At 44.1% G+C, this 19,999-nt stretch overlaps 1 protein-coding gene across 3 annotated transcripts in view; it reads left to right on the top strand.

The window, feature by feature from the left end:
* The window catches only part of DCP1A (decapping mRNA 1A), a 168,230-nt gene that overhangs the window by 105,886 nt on the left and 42,345 nt on the right, over nt 1-19,999 (top strand). For all 3 annotated transcript variants that reach the window (XR_011023994.1, XM_068253648.1, XM_068253649.1), the window contains one exon: nt 19,752-19,859. Coding sequence is in view for 2 of the 3 variants with exons in the window: in XM_068253648.1 (XP_068109749.1) it covers nt 19,752-19,859 (108 nt within the window). In the remaining variant the exon portion in view is untranslated. The remainder of the gene's footprint in view (nt 1-19,751; nt 19,860-19,999) is intronic.

The following is a 19,999-nucleotide window of genomic DNA, read 5'->3' as shown; positions in this document are numbered from 1 at the left end:
TTCACTTCTACAGTGTTCAATTAATCTACTACAACCTTTTCCTGTTCTGACTGATTTAACATGCTCATGGATGCGTTCTCTCATTTCTCTCGTTGTCATGCCGATGTAAAATCTATGGCAGGGACACCAGATAATATAGACTACATATTTCGTTCTGCATGTTATGAAGTCCTTGACTTTATTCTCTACCGGTCCAACCTTCAGATATTTTCCAGGTTGCATCTGTGGACAAAGTGAGCATCGGCCACATCTGTAATTCCCCTTCTGTTGTAACTTTTCCAACCACATTGGTTCTCTGGGTTTTTTAAATTCAGTTGACGTTAATTTACTACCTAGGGTGGGTGCTCTCTTAAACGTCACTAAGGGAGGTTGTTTATATATCTCTCTTAGAACTGGGTCCCTCTGGACCACCTTCCAATTTTTTAGAATACTTTGTCTCACTTCCTTGTGCATTGGAGTGTAATCAAAAGAGAACGTCAATCGGTTCTCATTGTCTACCTTTTTATGTTTACCTATCTCTCTACTCTTTCTTATTATAAGATCTTTCCTATCCCTCCTTTTTGCTCTTTCTAAAGCCTCTCCCAACATCTCTGTTTCATAGCCTCTTTTTTCAAGGTTTCCCTTTCAGTCCATTGCTTGTTCCATGAAATCTTCTTCCTGAGTATTATTCCGCCTTAATCTTAAGAATTGTCCATACGGAAGAGATCTGAAGGTATGTTCCGGATGATAACTCTCTTTGTGCAGTAGAAGGTTGCCACCAATAGGTTTCCTATAACCCTTGGAAATAATCTTTCCGTCTTTTATAATCCACTCCAGATCCAGGTAAGTCACTTTTTCTGTGCTGTATTCATATGTGAATTGCATGTTATCTTTCCCATTGTTCAAGTATTGGAAAAATTTGTCCCATGTGGCACGGGTCCCGGACCAGTACACCAAGATATCATCCACGAATCTGGACCATCTCCTGAGACATTTACCATATGGGACACCGGCGGCATACACGTATTTCTCCTCCCACCAGGCCAAAAACAAATTGGCATACGTGCATGACACCGACGTCCCCATGGCTGTGCCCGACTGTTGCCAGTACCATTTTCCATCGAAAGTAAAAACATTGTGAGTAAGCACGAACATTAAGCATTCACAAAGGAATTCTATATAGTTTACGTCTTTGTTGGCCTGTAGGAGAAAGAATTTAATTGCCTCCACTCCAGCTACATGAGGAATTCGGTTGTATAAGCTGACAACATCAACTGTCACAATCGCATCGCCGTCACTCCAAGGTTCCCCTTCTATGCTTCTCAGCACATCCAGGGTATCCTGTAGAAGAGGAAATTTTACAGAAGGAACAACCCTTAGAAATTGTGAATATAAGCAATCAGCCTCTACCCACAGAATGTTATGATCTCTTGAAGAAAGGTTTAAACTACTCCTGCACACAAAAATTTGATTATTGCAATTTTAAAATAGATTTATATAAGGGGGTGAGGAGAATGAGTATTAGAAACCATTTTGAAAAAAGAAAAATTTTGAATCAACAGCTAGAAAGAGAACAGGAGAAGGCAATAGGCCCTGTAGGTTTTATACCCAACCTAGATTGGAGTGAGGAAGACATCATAACCCTGAAAGATTTGGAAGAACTATGGTCCGAGAGTAATGAACGGGATAAAGTTGGATCGGACATTACCCAAGAAAAAGAAAGAGAGGAATTTCGGCCTTGTAAGTCGATAAGACCATTTCCAGTGACGCCAGGATCAGCAATAGACCTCTTCCAAAACCAGGTGGAGAATGACCTAAAAGCATTAAAATATAAGGAAGTGAAATCGAATTTAAGCAGAAGCGATGAGAAAGCAATAAAATGGTTTAAAGATAGACCAAATTTAATATTAAAAAAAGCAGATAAGGGAGGAGCTCTGGTGGTGATGACAGCGCAACAATATAATGAGGAAGCAATGAGGCAATTACGGGATGAGGAAACGTACAAACCCCTGAAAGAGAACCCCACAATGAAGTTTATGGGAAATTTAAGATCATTATTGAGAAAGGGGGTAGAGAAAGGCTTCTTGTCAGAAAAGTTAGCAAATGATCTGATACCACAGTTTCCTAAGCGCCCAATATGGTATCATTTACCTAAAATCCACAAGTCCCGGACCAGTCCACCGGGACGACCGATAGTCTCTCGGTCAGAGACCCTATACCGGAGACTATCGAGGTATTTGGACCATCTTCTGAGACCGTTGCTCCGACTGGTGCCATCCTACCTACAGGATACCCTGGATGTGCTGAGAAGCATAGAAGGGGAACCTTGGAGCGACGGCGATGCGATTGTGACAGTTGATGTTGTCAGCTTATACAACCGAATTCCTCATGTAGCTGGAGTGGAGGCAAATAAATTCTCCTACAGGCCAACAAAGACGTAAACTATATAGAATTCCTTTGTGAATGCTTAATGTTCGTGCTTACTCACAATGTTTTTACTTTCGATGGAAAATGGTACTGGCAACAGTCGGGCACAGCCATGGGGACGTCGGTGTCATGCACGTATGCCAATTTGTTTTTGGCCTGGTGGGAGGAGAAATACGTGTATGCCGCCGGTGTCCCATATGGTAAATGTCTCAGGAGATGGTCCAGATTCGTGGATGATATCTTGGTGTACTGGTCCGGGACCCGTGCCACATGGGACGAATTTTTCCAATACTTGAACAATGGGAAAGATAACATGCAATTCACATATGAATACAGCACAGAAAAAGTGACTTACCTGGATCTGGAGTTGATTATAAAAGACGGAAAGATTATTTCCAAGGGTTATAGGAAACCTATTGGTGGCAACCTTCTACTGCACAGAGTTATCATCCGGAACATACCTTCAGATCTCTTCCGTATGGACAATTCTTAAGATTAAGGCGGAATAATACTCAGGAAGAAGATTTCATGGAACAAGCAATGAACTGAAAGGGAAACCTTGAAAAAAGAGGCTATGAAACAGAGATGTTGGGAGAGGCTTTAGAAAGAGCAAAAAGGAGGGATAGAAAAGATCTTATAATAAGAAAGAGTAGAGAGATAGGTAAACATAAAAAGGTAGACAATGAGAACCGATTGACGTTCTCTTTTGATTACACTCCAATGCACAAGGAAGTGAGACAAAGTATTCTAAAAAATTGGAAGGTGGTCCAGAGGGACCCAGTTCTAAGAGAGATATATAAACAACCTCCCTTAGTGACGTTTAAGAGAGCACCCACCCTAGGTAGTAAATTAACGTCAACTGAATTTAAAAAACCCAGAGAACCAATGTGGTTGGAAAAGTTACAACAGAAGGGGAATTACAGATGTGGCCGATGCTCACTTTGTCCACAGATGCAACCTGGAAAATATCTGAAGGTTGGACCGGTAGAGAATAAAGTCAAGGACTTCATAACATGCAGAACGAAATATGTAGTCTATATTATCTGGTGTCCCTGCCATAGATTTTACATCGGCATGACAACGAGAGAAATGAGAGAACGCATCCATGAGCATGTTAAATCAGTCAGAACAGGAAAAGGTTGTAGTAGATTAATTGAACACTGTAGAAGTGAACATAATTGGGATGCAACATGCCTTTCCTTTGCAGGTTTGGAAGTAGTACCGATTCCAAATAGAGGGGGCAACCGGGAACAGTTGTTGTTGAGGAAGGAGAGTAGATGGATAGTAAATAGTGATGCGATGGGACCCCTAAGTCTGAATGACCATCTAGATATGCAATGCTTCTTGGATCCATAAATGGGAAAAGTTAAAGTGTATGTAGATATTTGTCCAGTGAAACTTGATTGTTGTTTTTAATAGGAAAACAATGCATAAAGAAGTGGGGAAATGTGGAAAAACCACTTATGGTGCGTAAATATCCAGAGAAGGATAACTCGACAAGAAATAATATTTAGAATGAATCAGTTAGCACCGAAAATTTTCCCACTAGCTTGTATCAGAAACCCCCCCCCCCCCCCCCTATTAGGGAATATAGAATAAATACTAGAATAGTTGATTATATATGCATTGTTTAGATATAGCTTTCACTATATAAGTTTTAGCATAATATATTTTTGTAATAATATTGAAATAAATGTGTAAGTTTTATGGTAAAACACTGCTGCTAATGGAACTTGTATGGAAAGAAGCCTTTCCTGTATATTTAGGCACCACCTAGTGGAGGATGCTCGGACTCTAAAAGAATTGGAGTCCTGGCGTCTAATATGGAGCACATAGGCTTTCCGTCTATGGGTGTGCTCGCATGCGTCACGTGGTACGCGTGCGCGCAGCCAATGCGGACGGAGGACTGCGTGTTCCAGCGTGGAACGCATTTTGCTTCCTGTCCAGAGATGCGCATGACACGCGTCATATAGCACGCGTGCCTGCGGCTGACGTGGACAGGAAGTGATGCGTAGCGGCGTCACGTGCCCGGAACACGGAACTACCGATGGGTAATATAAAAGTCCCCCAATATGGGATGTCCAACGCGCACGGAGCCGAAGAGGAAGCTCGTTGAGCGAAACGGTCGTCAGGCAGGCCGCTGCCGCCCCACATTGCCCCACAGCCAGGACTCCATCAGGGTATGTTTGAATACATTTCTATATTTACAAGATGGACATGAATGTATATGTATGAAGATTGAACTGATAGAATAAAGGACCTTGGAGCGGTGCAAGATTTTTTTCTTCTCTTTACATAGTTTATAGTAGTATTGTATAATTCTGACTAAATGATATAAACACTTAAAGAGACTCTACAAAAAAAATGCCCCTGGGGGGTTCTCACCTCAGGAGGGGGAAGCCTCTGGATCCTAATAAGGCTTCCTCCATCCCACAGTGGTCTCGCTCTCTCCCTCTGAATGCAGAGCTGACAATTTGTCAGGCTGTGCACTATTTACCTTTTCTGGCTCCAGCGGGGGCGCTGTTGCGGCTTTCGGCTCAGAAATAGACGGAAATAGCTGATTCCAGTCGGGTCTGCTTTACTGCGCAGGCACAGGAGACTTTCGCCTGCGCAGTAGAGCGGACCCAACGGGGATCAGCTATTTCCAAGCCGAGAGCCGCTACTGCGGCTGTGCTGGAGGCGGGAAGCTAAATACTTACATGGCTGCCGTTCAGAGCGGCATTGCAAGACCACCATGGGACGGAGGATGACGGAGCCTCAATAGGATCTAGTGAGTATCCCCCAGGGGCATTTTTTTTTTTTTTTTGTACGGATTCTCTTTAAGGAAGCCACACAACATACAATATTTATATTTATTTTCCATCGTATTTATAACCAATTTATCTGATTGATGGTAACATTTGAAAAATATGAAATCTGTTTCAATTTTTACCCAATTATGAAACAAAAAAAAACAAAAAACAAAAAAAAGATTGAAAACTCTAGAAAAATTGCATGGGTGATCAAGATGCATCCATTTCTACACCATTCGATTTTCATAAAAACTGATTAGAAAAATCAGCCACTCCCAATCAACTTGTATAGAAAAAAAATTCTGTACAACCAATCATTTTTATTGAAATTGGATGATTGGTTGAAATTGGTTGATTTTATTGTATCGTGCACCTGGCCATCTTCAGTCTTAACTGTAATACTATGTCACATCAATTTATTTAATGAACCAAGTAAGTTTTAAACTTGTGAAATTAGTCCTGAAGACCGTTGTTACATGTGTTTAGGCTCACATTCAAATATTACAGCTCAAACAAAATAAAGACTTTGAAATATACTGTAATGCACATTAAAATGATGTATAAATATCAGGTTGCATAATGGCTCAGCTGGACGTCACATTAGTGAATAAACTACATACTGGGCTTTACTCTTACAGCAGGGCACTACTTTATTATGGTAATTTTGTGGGAAATAGAACATTTTATTCATATATTTGTATACTATATTTCTTAATTACAATTTTAAGAACATCTGAAGCATTAAAAATAAAAAAAAGTTACTTACCTTGGTAGAGGGACGTCTATGGATCATCCAAAAGCGTTTAGCCCTTTCCAGCAAGGGGTCCCTCTAAACTTATTCAAGTTGCGTTAAGCCCCGTTCACACTTGCGTTTCTGTAAAGAACGGACCGGATGACGGTTCAGATCCGGATCCGGTCCGTTTGCATACGTATTGATACGGCTGCGATCCGAATCCGTTTGGTAAAAGAGATAACAAACTATATAAATATTGTTGGGGTCTGGGAGGTCAGCAGAAGGTGCACATGTAGAATCGGGTCCTCCACTGTGTAGGGCCTCACCTCCACGTCCGACATGCTGCCAAACCACTCCAGCACAGTCACTGCTGCTCCACTCCAGAAATGCTGGGCTCATGTGTCCCCATCCAAAATGGGCGCTAGAAAACGCATAGGAAGTGGGGTAGAACGTCAGGTGTTTATAGCCAGTGTGTTCTGTGCTTTCCTTTTCCCATTGGTTTATATGCACGGATGGTGCAGTCAGGCTCCGGTCCCGGTGCGTCGGCCGGATGATCTGGACCCAAAAATAGAGCATGTGTCCGGATCCGATCCGGCTCCGTTCCGTACGGAACGGACGCGTGTGAACGGCCGCATAGACTTTGCATTGCTATGTGGAACATCCGTTCCTTTTGTACAGTATACGGTCCGGATCCGATCAGGCGAATCCGGACAGCGAACGCTAATGTGAACCGGGCCTAAGTTGGGGTGTGCATGCCCAGCCAGGATGTGTTTGTCCATGGCAGGAGCATCCCTGGAAAAAAAACTTAATCAAGTGGTGCTAGTTGAAGAATTTTATAGGGGACCTTTGGTTGGGATGGTGGCATGTGGGAGGATCCAAGAAGTCTTTGGACAATCCAGAAGCTTCCCACTCTGAAGCAAGTAACTTTTTTTATTTTGTTTATCTTTAGACCAGGACTCCAGACTAGCTCTGTTCACTTTTATTTGGTTTGATCTTTAAAGGAGAACTGTAGTGAGAGGGATATGGAGGCTGCCATATTTAGTTCCTTTTAAGCAATACCAGTTGCCTGGCAGCCCTGATGGCCTATTTGCCTAAAGAAGTGTCTGAATCACACCAGAAACCAGCATGCAGCTAATCTTGTCATATCTGTCTAAATTTGTCAGAAACACCTGATCTGCTGCATGCTTGTTCAGGGCCTATGGCTGAAAGTATTAGAGGCAGAGGATTAGCTGAATAGCCAGGCAACTGGTATTGCTTAAAAGGAAATAAATATGGCAGCCTCCATATACCTCTCACTACAGTTCTCCTTTAATAACCAGTGTTATTTTCATTCTTTAGAAAGGAAAATTAGTGCTGTATTTGAAACTCAAGATCTAGTCTAATTGACAGGACCTTGTTTCTTTTGTGCATTGCTATTCATTGTATTGGGGCAGTTGAGACTCGTTGATTTTACCTTTTTAGCAAGCTTTATACCTGTTCGGCGTTAAGTTTGCTCTTATTACAAACGCAGCAATCTACTTGTAATAATTAAAGCACAGGCCAGCTATGGGAGCTGCTTATTTAGCTGCTGTGTTCCAGATGGATCATAAAATAATCCTGATGAGCCGCCCACGCAAGACTGGCTCTGGTGTCAGCCTGGCTTGTCCACGAAGGCACCGAGAGATTTATTAAGGGCCCGATTGACTTAATCTAGACTTATAGATACAGATTAATCCTTCAAGTGCTCACTGACTGCTGTCTGTGTGAGAGTGGGACATGAATTTGAGACATGGATGAAAGTATGTAGATGCTGTAAGTGTAGTGTTTGCTATCTTAAATCTGGCATTTTCATGCCAGAACCTAAACTGCACAGTTGTACTTCACAATTTATTTTGTAATTTAATGTTATTAAAATGGTTCCAATTGTAGTCAGTTATGAATTTCTGTAATAGTTCAGATTTCACATTGTTCCAACTATTTATGCTTACACTTTTTACATGATGCCCACAAATTCACATTTTCCTGCTTGAGTAGTTAGCTGCACAGAATAGAAAGTATTCTTCCTCTTTTCACACACCTGAAGTAATCAAGTTATTTCAGTGGAATTACATTTAAAGTACCTTTGAACTATGGGAATATCTATTAAATGAAGCCCGTGGTGGAATAGGTTATCTGTTTAGAAGTGCCCTGGCACTGCTCGTTGTCCTCAGGGTCCCTCCCATTTCCATCCATGGTCCTCATAGCTCCCGGGAGTTCCTCAGACTGATGCAGAGCTATTCTGAGCTGCGCAGACGTGCGTTTCAAACCGTGCCTTTCTCCACGGTCATGCACCACCACTAGGGGTAGCTTTCTTTTTTCGTTTTTTTTGTTATCTGACTGGAAGATTCAGTCGAATATAAAAACGAGCGGGAGGTGCGGAGAGATTCTGAGGACAATGAGCAGCGCCAGGACTCTTCTAAAATGCTAATCAAGCCCACCACGGGCTTCAGTAATTTATTTTTTTTGTCAGCTGTTCAAGAGTACTTAAAGAGGAACTCCAGTGAAAATCATGGAATAAAGTGCTTAATTTTTGCAATAATTATGTATAAATGATTTTGTCAGTGTTTTCTCATTGTAAAATCTTTCCTCTCCCTGATTTACATTCAGACATTTATCACATAGAGACATTTTAACTGCTGGCAGGTGATGTCACTGGAAGGAGATGCTGCTTTCTTTGGGGGGGGGGGGGGGGGGGCAGGTGGAAACAGCTGTTATTTCCCACAATGCAATGAGGCTGCCACAGTGTGGTGTCAGGACCTCAGAGCTGTCCGGTGCTGAAATCACATGTGGGAGGGGTTTCACCACAAAATCAGCCATACAGAGACCCCTGATGATCCATTTGAGAAAAGGAAGAGATTTCTCATGGGAAAGGGGGGTATCGGCTACTGATTTGGATGAAGTTCAATTCTTGGTTACGATTTCTCTTTAACCCTCCCTGCTAATTTCCCCAGGAAATCTTTGCAAAAAATTTCAAATTATTTTCAAGCATTTTTTGTACTTTTTAAATAATTAATTCAATACAGGTAATTGTACTGATTTTAATCAAACAAAAAATTAGTTTGCCGCCAGATGCTGATGGCGCTGCGTGACACTGGTGTCATCGCCGAGGGAGAAGCAAATCCGCCAAGCGACATAGAAGTAGAAGCCAATGGGGAAGCTATCAGAGGTATAAGACAAGGGATCAGCACACCAATGGTCCGTATAGGTCAACTAGAGTATAAGACCCAACTCCTACCCCACCCCCCATATGTACGTGATACAGAGTGCGCTTTGGATGCTAAGTTTCCAATCAGGGCAGTTTCTTAGCTAAATTGGCACAGGGTGAGGGTGTAAACCCAACCCCTGTATAGGTAGCCAGGTATAGGTACCCCAGTATAGGTTAGCCAGCTATAGGTGCCCCCATATAGGCTAGCCAGGTATAAGTGTCACAAGTACAGATAGCCAGGTATAGGTGCTCCAGTATGCTAGCCAGCTATAGGTGTTCCCAGTATAGGTTAGCCGGCTTTAGGTGTCCCCAGTATAGGTTAGCCAGCTATATAGGTGTCCCCGGTATAATTGCACCCCCCCCCCTTCCCCGCAGAGATCCCTCGGCGCTGTGTGAAGCATGTGCTTACTCACTGCGCCTCTCTCCAGCGCCGATCACACCACTTCCGATGTGTACAGCTCCAATCTGCTGTCCACAGCACCATAGCGTGGCTTGATGATGTCATCAAGCTGCGTTCTGATGCTCTGGACAGTAGAGTGGAGGTGGGTGTGATCAGCATTGGAGAGAGGCATGGTGAGTAATATTTGCTCATGCTTCACACAGCACTGGGGATCTGCAGGCAGGGAGGATGGGAAGAAGGGAGGGAGAAAGGGGAAATTGTGTACAAAACTGCTCTGCTCCGCAGCCTCCATGTGGGCATCCCTATGACTGCTGGATGCTTGTTGGCACATGGTGGGTAGAACAGATTGCTACCCACAGTGTGCTAACAAGCATCCAACAGTCCTAGGAAAGCCCATGGAAGCAAAAATAAAAAAAAAGCAAACCCGGCAGAGCAGTTTAAAATCTCCCTCGTGGTATGTACTAGCCTGACTCATTCTTGCCGCTCTCAGCATCTTTTAGCTGGATGAGTCAGGCTTGTTCTTACTGCCATGGAGGTTAAAGAGAAACCATAACCAAAGATTGAACTTCATCCCAATCAGTAGCTGATACTCCCTTTCCCATGAGAAATCTTTTCCTTTTCTCAAACGGATCATCTGGGAGCTCTGTATGGCTGATATTGTGATGAAACCCCTCCCATAGTGCGATGTTAGCACCAGGGTACTGACATCACACTGTGGGAACCTTGTTGCATTGCGGAAAATAACAGGTTTCCAACTGCAAAAAATACATCATCTCTTTCCACAGCCATCACCTGCCAGCAGTAAAAAATTCACCATGTGATAAATATCGTAATGTAAATCAGGTAGAGGAAAGAAAGGGGAAACACTGACTAAATCATCCTACCTAATAATCCTCAAGTGTCCCTCCGTCCTGTCCGTGTGTCAGTGCTTTTGCGTTGCTGCGCATGTCAAGCACTGACAGCCGTTGGGACAGGACGCAGGGCAGGCTGGCCGGCAAAGCGGGCACGCGCACGTGATAGGAGGGTGTGCGCGCGGTGATGAGACCTAGAGCCCGTTTTCAAACGGGCTTAGGTCACTAGTTTATAAATAATAATTGTAAAAATTAAGCACTTTTTTCATTACGTTATTTTCACTTCCCCTCTTTAAAACACCTGAAAAGCTGAAAGCCCGCGAGACCAGCAATTTGAATTTCAGTTGATATACAAACTGAAGAGCTGGACCAGCGCCTCTGTCCATCTCTCTGCTGACGGCAAGATGGTGTGAAACAAGCTTTTCTACTGTACAGTCTCTAAATATAGAAACCGTTTCATTTCTTGCAACTAATCCGTTTCTCTGTTTTCTGTTGATGGAGCTCGCTGTAAGACGTAAGGTGCTGTATACCGTAAACTCTGTTATCCAGAATTCAGTTACCCAGAAGTAGTCTCAAGCAACCAGAAAAAAAATCCTGGCCTTTTGAGCATGCATAAAGCTATTTTTACACTTCTTTATACACTAATAAACCTGTGTTTCATTAAGTTTTTTTTTTTTTTTCCTAATTTGTTTTTAATTACCACAAGTACATCAAAACAAGCCGGGCAACCTATTGACCAGTTTCTCCACCAGGTCGCTGCAGAAATGAAGGCATTGTGCTATGATCAGGCCCCAAGCAATTTGAGCAAAGGGGATAAGGCAGCCATAAGATGGCTGAAGCAGCGCCGCGACCTGGTGGTGAAACAGGCGGACAAAGGGGGGAATGTGGTAATCATGTCGAATGAATTCTATACCAGAGAGGCCTACAGACAGTTGAACAACACTGAGTATTATGTTAGGCTGGACAGTAACCCCACATTCAAGTATCAGTCGACACTCCGCACTTTGTTAAGACGGGGAGTCGAGAGAGGGTACATCCCACAGAGGCTGGCATTTGACCTACTCCCGCAGTTCCCGAGGTACCCTGTATGGTACCACCTTCCCAAATTGCACAAGTCCGCACAGACCCCTCCGGGAAGACCCATCGTCTCGGGGTGTGGTTCACTCACGGAACGTCTGTCCCGTTTTTTGGACCATCTGTTACGTCCCCTGCTCGTGGGGGTTCCGGCCTATTTGGCCGATACGCTCGATACGATCAAACTCGTGGAAAACACGGTTTGGAAACCAGGCTACAGGTTAGCCACCATAGACGTAGAGAGCCTTTACAGTAGAATCCCCCACGGGGAGGGGCTAAGGGCGGTCCGCAGGTTCCTCGATAGAACCAACAAAGACGATGGGTACAAGGATTTCTTGTGCGAGTGTATGAAATTCATCTTGATGCATAATGCATTCATGTTCGATGGAAGGTGGTACCATCAGGTCTCTGGAACTGCTATGGGGACCTCTGTGGCATGTACCTATGCGGGCTTGTTCCTGGGAGCCTGGGAGGAGGATCACGTTATGACCCCGAAGAATCTGTTCAGGCAGAACATTAAAATCTGGGCCAGGTATGTGGATGACGTTTTGGTCGTGTGGCAGGGAGGTACAGAGGAATTTGACGCATTTATGGGCTTCCTAAACAACAATCAAGTAAACATGAAATTTACCTCGGAGATCGGGGATAAGTCCATCAACTTCCTAGATTTAAAGATTAGATCAGATGGAGATAGATTGGTGTGTGAGGGATACAGGAAGGCGACAGCTGTGAACTCTGCTACATAGAAACAGTTTCCATCCAGAACATGTCAAGACCTCCCTGCCATACGGCCAATATTTACGTCTAAGACGAAATAATACCAGTTTAGAAACATTTGAGGCACAATCGCAAGAGTTAACTGCACGATTGGAGGCAAGAAAATACGACAGGGAACTTCTTGGGAAGGCCAGGGACAGAGCCAGGGATAGGGATAGGTCCTCCCTTCTCTCTAGAACCCCTAAAAGCAAAGAAAAAGGTCCATTCACTTTGACATTTGATTACACCCCCATGGCCAAGAAATTGACACAGGTTGTTAAGAAAAATTGGTCACTGGTAGCAAGGGACCCCACACTTCGGAAAGTGTTCCCAGATCCCCCCAGGATAGCGTACAGAAGGGCCCCCACTTTGGGCGACATTTTGACTCGAAGTGAGTACCGCTCATGCCCGGCCACGAATTGGTTGAGTATCAACCGCCCTAAGGGTAACCACAAATGTGGCAAATGCAAATATTGCCCATATATGCGAGAAGGCACCAATTACCGCTTGGGAGGAATACAGTGGGAGGTACGGGCTTTTATTACCTGCCAAACAGAGTTTGTATCTTATGTGGTGTTTTGTCCTTGCGATTTTTATTATGTCGGCAAGACTACCAGGCCCCTAAAGGAAAGAGTAGGTGAACATTTCAAATCCATAGGATCGGGCAAAGGTTGCCCCCGACTCATCGAACACATAAGGGAGGCACATGAAGGCAACGCCGAGTGCCTTGAATTTGCAGGCCTTTTGCATGTTAGTGCCTCTAGGAGAGGCGGCAACCGCGATCGTGAATTGACCCGACGAGAGTCACGGGTAATTCTACGCACGGAAGCAATGGGACCAATAGGTCTCAACGACAGGCTAGATCTGGCCTGCTTTCTTGATCCTTAGCTTCCCTGGGTTCGATGGGCCTGGGGCACCAGAAATGCCAGGTGGGGGCACCCTCCATAAATGAAATACTTCCCAAAAGTAATGCAGAGGTGTGCACTTCTGTTTTTTCTCCTATCCTAGTTCTTTGACACCCTGAATGGAGACTTTATGGTTCATGTTCCTCCCCCTCATCCCCCTTGTCTCTCCTCCCTCTGGCTCTGGGTCCTAGACACGTAGGGATTTCTGGCCACATTGGACATAACTTTGACATTCACTCGTACACCCGGGTCCTCTTTTCCTTCCCCCCTCCTTCTTGTGTTTCCAGATGATGATGCCGGAGCAGACCTTGGGGCACCCATGTGTTGGGATCCTGGTGCACGGGACCAAACATTGGTCCTGGTGCAAAGGACCTAAAAATACAAGATGCCTAGAATCAAAAAGTGCATTAAGCACTGTGATCCACGGTGTTGGGATCCTGGTGCACAGGACCAAATGGTGGTCCTGGTGCAAAGGACCCAAAAACGCAAGATGCTTAGAATTAATAAGTGCATTATGCACTGTGGCCCATTAATAAATGGATCCCCCCACAAGTACATTGGGGATAGGATATGGGGTGGCAGATTTGCCCTCCGCCTACGTTTTGAGTGCACGCAAGATGGCCCGGTATGCTTCTCCGGCAAATCAGCCTGGACCTTAGTTTGCGGTATATTCCCACTCCTGGTTTCTCTCTTTCTCTTTCCCCCTTCATCCCCCCTTTCTTCGGGGTTATATAAAAAAGAGGGGAAAAGGTCAGGGGTTTTTCAACCATAAGTATCGTAATGTGCTAGAGTACCAGATGGTGACTCCTTTCAGATACTCACCTCTGACATGTTTCCTGTATCCCCCTTTTTTCATAATGTAGGCTAAATGATCTAAAAACCCCAAGAAAAAAGGCAAATTAAATGGTTTCCTCAGGGAATTTTGGTAAGTGGATGGCAGCTGGAACAACAGAAAACTAGGGGATAATGTATCTCTGGGGTCTTCTTTAAGAATGGCAGTCTTACCCCCAGTCTTTTTTAATAGGGGATTGGGGTTTACATGGGGATTTTATAATTATAATAATAAAAAGATATTTTTTATATTGGGCAGCAGGATAGTAAAACAATATCATTTCATGCTACTATGGACATACATACTAAATCCACAAAATGTTTGTATGCACAGAACAATGCACTATGTTTGAGTTGGCACTAGTTATTTTTGTATAATGTTATAATGTTCAGAGTCATGGTACAGCATGCATGTTTTAAGCAGTTTTGATAACGAGCACGGTATGTTCATATTGTTTGTCACTTTTAGCACATAAATATTATGTTGCCATAGCAACCGGAATCGCCGCACATGCTGGCTACGTCCAGCGTAGGCAATGCACTATCACGCTCGCCAATGGAAAGGTGTGGCCCCGCCCCTTCACCCCCGACCCTTATGACATCACTCCGTGCACCAACCATGAGCGCCGAGGGTGCGGCTTCCAGAGCATATACAGGAAGCCGCACGGCGCACTCATGATTACGGACACAAGCACGTGAACAAGCGCCAGTCAGGCGCGAAACGGCGTAGTGCAGTCCCTTCACCCTGGTCACCGAACCCCGACACACCTCAGCACAGACACCTGGAACAGGTTTGACACCGCGAAGAGCTGCAATTATGTATGTATCATGTCTTGCATGAAGATGAATTAAAGTGGAACAAAGTGACAGTTGCCCGGCTTGTTTTGATGTACTTGCTGCATATGACTTCTTTCTAAGTTGTTTTTACCGGCTGCACGTCCTTTGGCTCTGGTTCACATGCTATTGTACAGGAGTGCTTTTGAGGTGTAGTGTGGAACAATCAGAAGACGCAATTGCGGACTGCTTCCTTTATTCTATCCCCCCAAGACACACATGCTGAGTGCCGAGTGGTGCGACTTCCTACTGTGTACTTCATTTGTTTTTAATTACTGTATTTCAACATTCATACAGTTTATGGTAAGTATACATTGTGGGGTAGTACTGTATTAGCTAGGTCTATTTTTAAAATTGACTCTCAAGCAATCAAAAATTACACTTATGCCTGGTACACACGAGATTTTCTGGCAAATTTACTGCCAGAACGATTTCCAACATGTCCAATCTGATTTCCGATCGATTCTCCACAAAAGGGAACAGAAAATCGATCGGAAATCAGTTCAGACAAGTTGGAAATGTAAATTGTAAGCTGTAAATCAGCCAGAAAATCGCTTTGTGTGTACCAGGCATTATATTATACGGCATCAGGAAACCCCCGTCAGTGCCAGACAACGGGGGTTTTACGGTACATTGATTGCAAGCACAAACATAATAGGCCAAATTTGAATGGGTAATTTGGTCTCCATTATCCATTCTTCTATGTGATATTGTCTTAGGGCCCGTTTCCACTAGAGCGAATCTGCATGCGTTACCTGCATGCAGATTCGCATAGACAATACAAGTGGATGGGCCTGTTTCCACTTGTCAGGATTTCTGAGCGGTTTTCTGTGCAGAAAAAATCTGCACGGTAGACCCCGCAGAATTCGCATACCGCTATGCAATTCGCATACAATGTATTTAATAGGAAATTTGCATGTGTTTTTCGTATGCAAATTTTACCACGAATTCGCAGGCGTTTTCGCATAAAATCAATGTAAAAGCACACAGTCACTGACATGGTTAAATTCGCATACTTACTAACATATGCAAAAATGCCCACGAATTCGCGGTAAAATTCGCATCTGCGTGCGAATTCATTTTGTGTTTTCCGCGACTAATTCGCACCGCACAAGTGGAAACAGGCCCTTAGGGCCCTTTTACACTTAATCAGTTGCTCTCAGTTAAAACGGAAAGAAAACTGATTTTCAAAGTAATGCCCATGTTTTTTTATGGCACCTTTCACACGTTTAACGGAAATCTTTGTCACAATGCACTGCTATGGAAAAAAAAATGCGTACCAACGCATACTAACGCGTACTAATGCACACCAACTGATTAAGTGTAAAATGGGCCTTACACTCCAGGTAGATCCGAGTGCATACTGGATGACTTCCTGGTAATGAACTTTTGCAGTTAAGCCTTGCTACTGTTTCTTTTTTCAAACTTAAATGGGACCTCTGCTCAGACACACGTGAAGCCAGTGGGAGAATGCAATAGCTCAATCTTCGAGATTTGTTGGTGCCACTTTTCCCAGGAACATGAGGGAAGCCATTCAGCTGTAACAAGGCCAATCCCATTGAGGTGTGCTTATGATAATGGTGGATGCAGCTGTATCCTAATCATGCAATGAGCGCATCACATACCAGCTAGGATAAAAAGCCTGAGAGCAGACTTACCTGAGATTGCTCACAGGGCGCTCGTCCCTAATCTCATTTTGGTATAGTTACACATCAGGGGGACCACTGTCAGAATCCCCCTGTGCTACTGCATAAACCATACAAGTAACAAACACAATACACAAATGTTAACTGCTCAGATCAGGCTAATAACCTGCACATGAGGTACAAGATTCTGGGCTATGCATAGTGAGACAGACTTTAGGGAACCTTAACTGAGAGGGATATGGATGTTCATTTTAAACAATACCAGTTACTTTTCAGTCCTGCTGATCTTTTGGGCTGCAGTAGTGGCTGAATCCCACACCTGAAACAAGCATGCAGCTAATCCAGTCTGACTTCAGTCAGAGCACCTGATCTGCATGCTTGTTGAGGGGCTGTGGCAAAAAGTATTAGAGACACAGGATCAGGAGGAGAGTCAGGAAACTGGTATTTTTTTGAAAGGAAAAATCCTTATCCTTCTCAGTTTAGGTTCCCTTTAACCTTTTGAGGAACACTGGCGCAAATCCTACACTGCCCTTGTGGCCACCTAACTCTGATGCGGCGTAGGATGTACGCCACCCGCTGTTTACGCTCCCGACGCGATCGTGCGCACCCGAGAGGGGAGATTAAGTTGTCATATGACAGCTGACATCTCCCCTCAGTGATCAGAAGCCATCGCGTATGGCTCCTGATCACGTGATCACTACGATCGCCGGTGGATCATAGTGATCACTGTTACTGATGTGGCGGTAGGGGGGAAAGAAGAGGACCCACTCACTTTCCTGCCATTCCCATGACGATTGGCGCTCCCCTCTGCTCTGGCCGGCATCCTCGCTCGCTCTGACGTCAGCGCAGGGTCCCGGCTTGATGATGTCATCAAGCCACAACCCGGAATGAGTGGCAGTACAAGAGGGGATGCCGGCCGGAGTGGAGTGGTCCACTGCTGCTCATCGCTGGACCCTGGGAGGTGAGTAAATACAGGGGGGGACATCTGGCTACAGGAGGACACAAAGCCTTGCCATCTGCACTGGGGATGTGGCTACATGACCCCCCCCCCCCCCCCGCATGCACACAGTCCCCAATAGGTTAATGGGACATCTGCTTACTTAACCTCTTTAGTGGTAACCCCTGAGCTCGGGGTAAGCCGCCGCAGAGGATATCTCAGCCCCTGGTGGGGTGATTTCAGTTCTGCAAAGTGCTGTACGCGCAGCTAGCACTTTGCTAGCTGCGCGTCCAGCTCGATCGCCGCTGCTCTGCGGCGATTGTCCGCACGCAGTGGCAGAAGAGGGCCCCCTGCCAGAGCCCTGCGCAGCCCGTACCAATCAGTCCCGGGCAGCGCAAAGGGCTGGATCGGATGGGTCTGACGTCCAATACGTCATTCCGATCGTAGCCATGGCGACAGGAGAAGCCAAACAGGAGATCGCGTTCTATACGCAATCTCCTGTTTACTTTTGTTGCCGGCGGCGATCGGACTAGAGGGACACATGCGCCCTCTAGTGGTGTTTTATGTAGCTACCACTCGTCTCGTCTTGTCTTGAACTGGTTTATATTTGGGGGTAATATTTGATTCTTCTCTCTCATTTACTCCTCACATTAACTCCCTAACCAGCTCCTGCCATTTCCAACTGAAAAACATAGCACGTATCCGACCTTTTCTCTCCCATGACACAACCAAAATATTAGTACATGCTCTTATTCTATCTCGATTGGACTGTTGCAATATATTGCTTGGTGGACTTCCAACTAACAGACTAGCACCGCTCAATTCTGTACTGAACTCTGCTGCTCGACTCATTCATCTCTCCTCTCGCTCTTCCTCTGCTGACCCTCTCTGTCAAGCTCTTCACTGGCTACCAATTAATGAGGATTCAGTTCAAACTCTTAACCCTAACCTACAAAGCTCTCCACAATCTCTCTCCTCTGTACATCTCCTCACTAGTCTCCAGATACCAACCCAACTGCAATCTCAGATCTGCACACAAGCTTCTTCTATCCTCTTCTACAATTACCTCCTCACATTCATGTGTACAAGACTTCTCACGTACCTCACCCCTCCTCTGGAATGCCCTTCCACAACACATCCGCCACTCTCCCACCATTGAAATCTTTAAATGCTCCCTCAAAACCCACCTTTTCCGACAAGCATATTCTCTAGCTTAGGCCATGCACCCACTAAATAACCTAATTACGCACTGCCTGTACATATACTGTATACTTCCCCACCTCTTGTTTCCACCCCATTCCTTTAGATTGTAAGCTCGCAAGGGCAGGGCTCTCACCCTCTTGTGTCATGCATGGAATGTTATTAATGTAATTGCTTGCACACTGTTAGACATTTATACATTTTAGTCATCATGTTCAATCAAATTGTAATCAGCAGTGCTGTATCTTGTATCAGTGTTCACATTTGATGTATATCATTGTCTGTATCATGTATTATGTATCCCTTGTTTGTTTTCTTACATTGTACAGCGCCACGGAATATTTTGGCGCTTTATAAATAAAAAAAATAAGAATAATAATATTTGCATATATACAATTCAAATGTATTCCTAGTCTCAGACTGTACATTTTTACCTCCTCAGATCCAGTAACTCAAGTATTGCCTCCAACTCGCACTCGGCAGTCCTGGCTCTGCATTCAGGCACTTCATACATGTTCTGTCTAATGGTTGTAAAGAGAGGGGTCACACTGGCATCTGTGGGAATCGCAGATGATTGCCCGAAAGCATTTTCCATAGTGTTTTAACTTGAGGGGTTTTTTTTTGTTTTTGTTTTTTACAGTAGCCATTGATTTCATTGTAAAACCTTATACATTGTGGAGGAAATTACATTTTTTTTTAATGCAATTTGGAATCTCAAATGCCTCCGGAAAATGCACAGGCACCATAGACTATCACTATATGCGATTCCGCATGCATTTTCTTGTATGCGGCAAAATGCTGTTGATTTGTTAGCTGACTTGAAAATGGATACCTATAGATAGATTGGGCCCATACATGCAAACTAGGATATGTGAAGGACATGGCATTAGAATAATAGGAAAGGAGTCAAGACTGTGATGTGCAGTACAGTATGTATATTGCTACCTGTTTTATTTGTGCTTTGGCTTCTCACTAGTTCTAACTTTTAAAGCAAAGAGTTTGGTTAGTTACATTATGTAGTAATTTATGATATCCTTACTACACTTTAAGCAACAGTAGTACCAGTAGTTTGTGTCATTGGCTTGTAATTTCAGCATTTACTGAGTAAACTTTTATAATTGCTAATACCCTAATACCATCTCTACATTTTTTTTCCTATTTAGGGACATGGAACTGACCACAATTCCAACTTTACAGTGAAGAACTCTCCACTAGTAAAGGCAGATAGTTTAGAAATGGCAGAGTATGGCTCCTTTGCTCCTCCAGAGAAGGTTTGTAATTTTGTACTTTCCTCTTTTATATTGTATAAGACTGGATCTAACACGTTCTACCCACACACACGACACTCCTCCTCATTTAGTCGACTAACGATTCGTGACCATATGAACTTTTGCACACCAGATGTGTCTGT

This window comes from Hyperolius riggenbachi, chromosome 9, assembly GCF_040937935.1.
Source record: "Hyperolius riggenbachi isolate aHypRig1 chromosome 9, aHypRig1.pri, whole genome shotgun sequence".
Classification (NCBI taxonomy): domain Eukaryota; kingdom Metazoa; phylum Chordata; class Amphibia; order Anura; family Hyperoliidae; genus Hyperolius; species Hyperolius riggenbachi.
The sequence above is the reverse complement of the archived record's forward strand: the minus strand, read 5'-3'. Positions and strand labels throughout refer to the sequence as shown.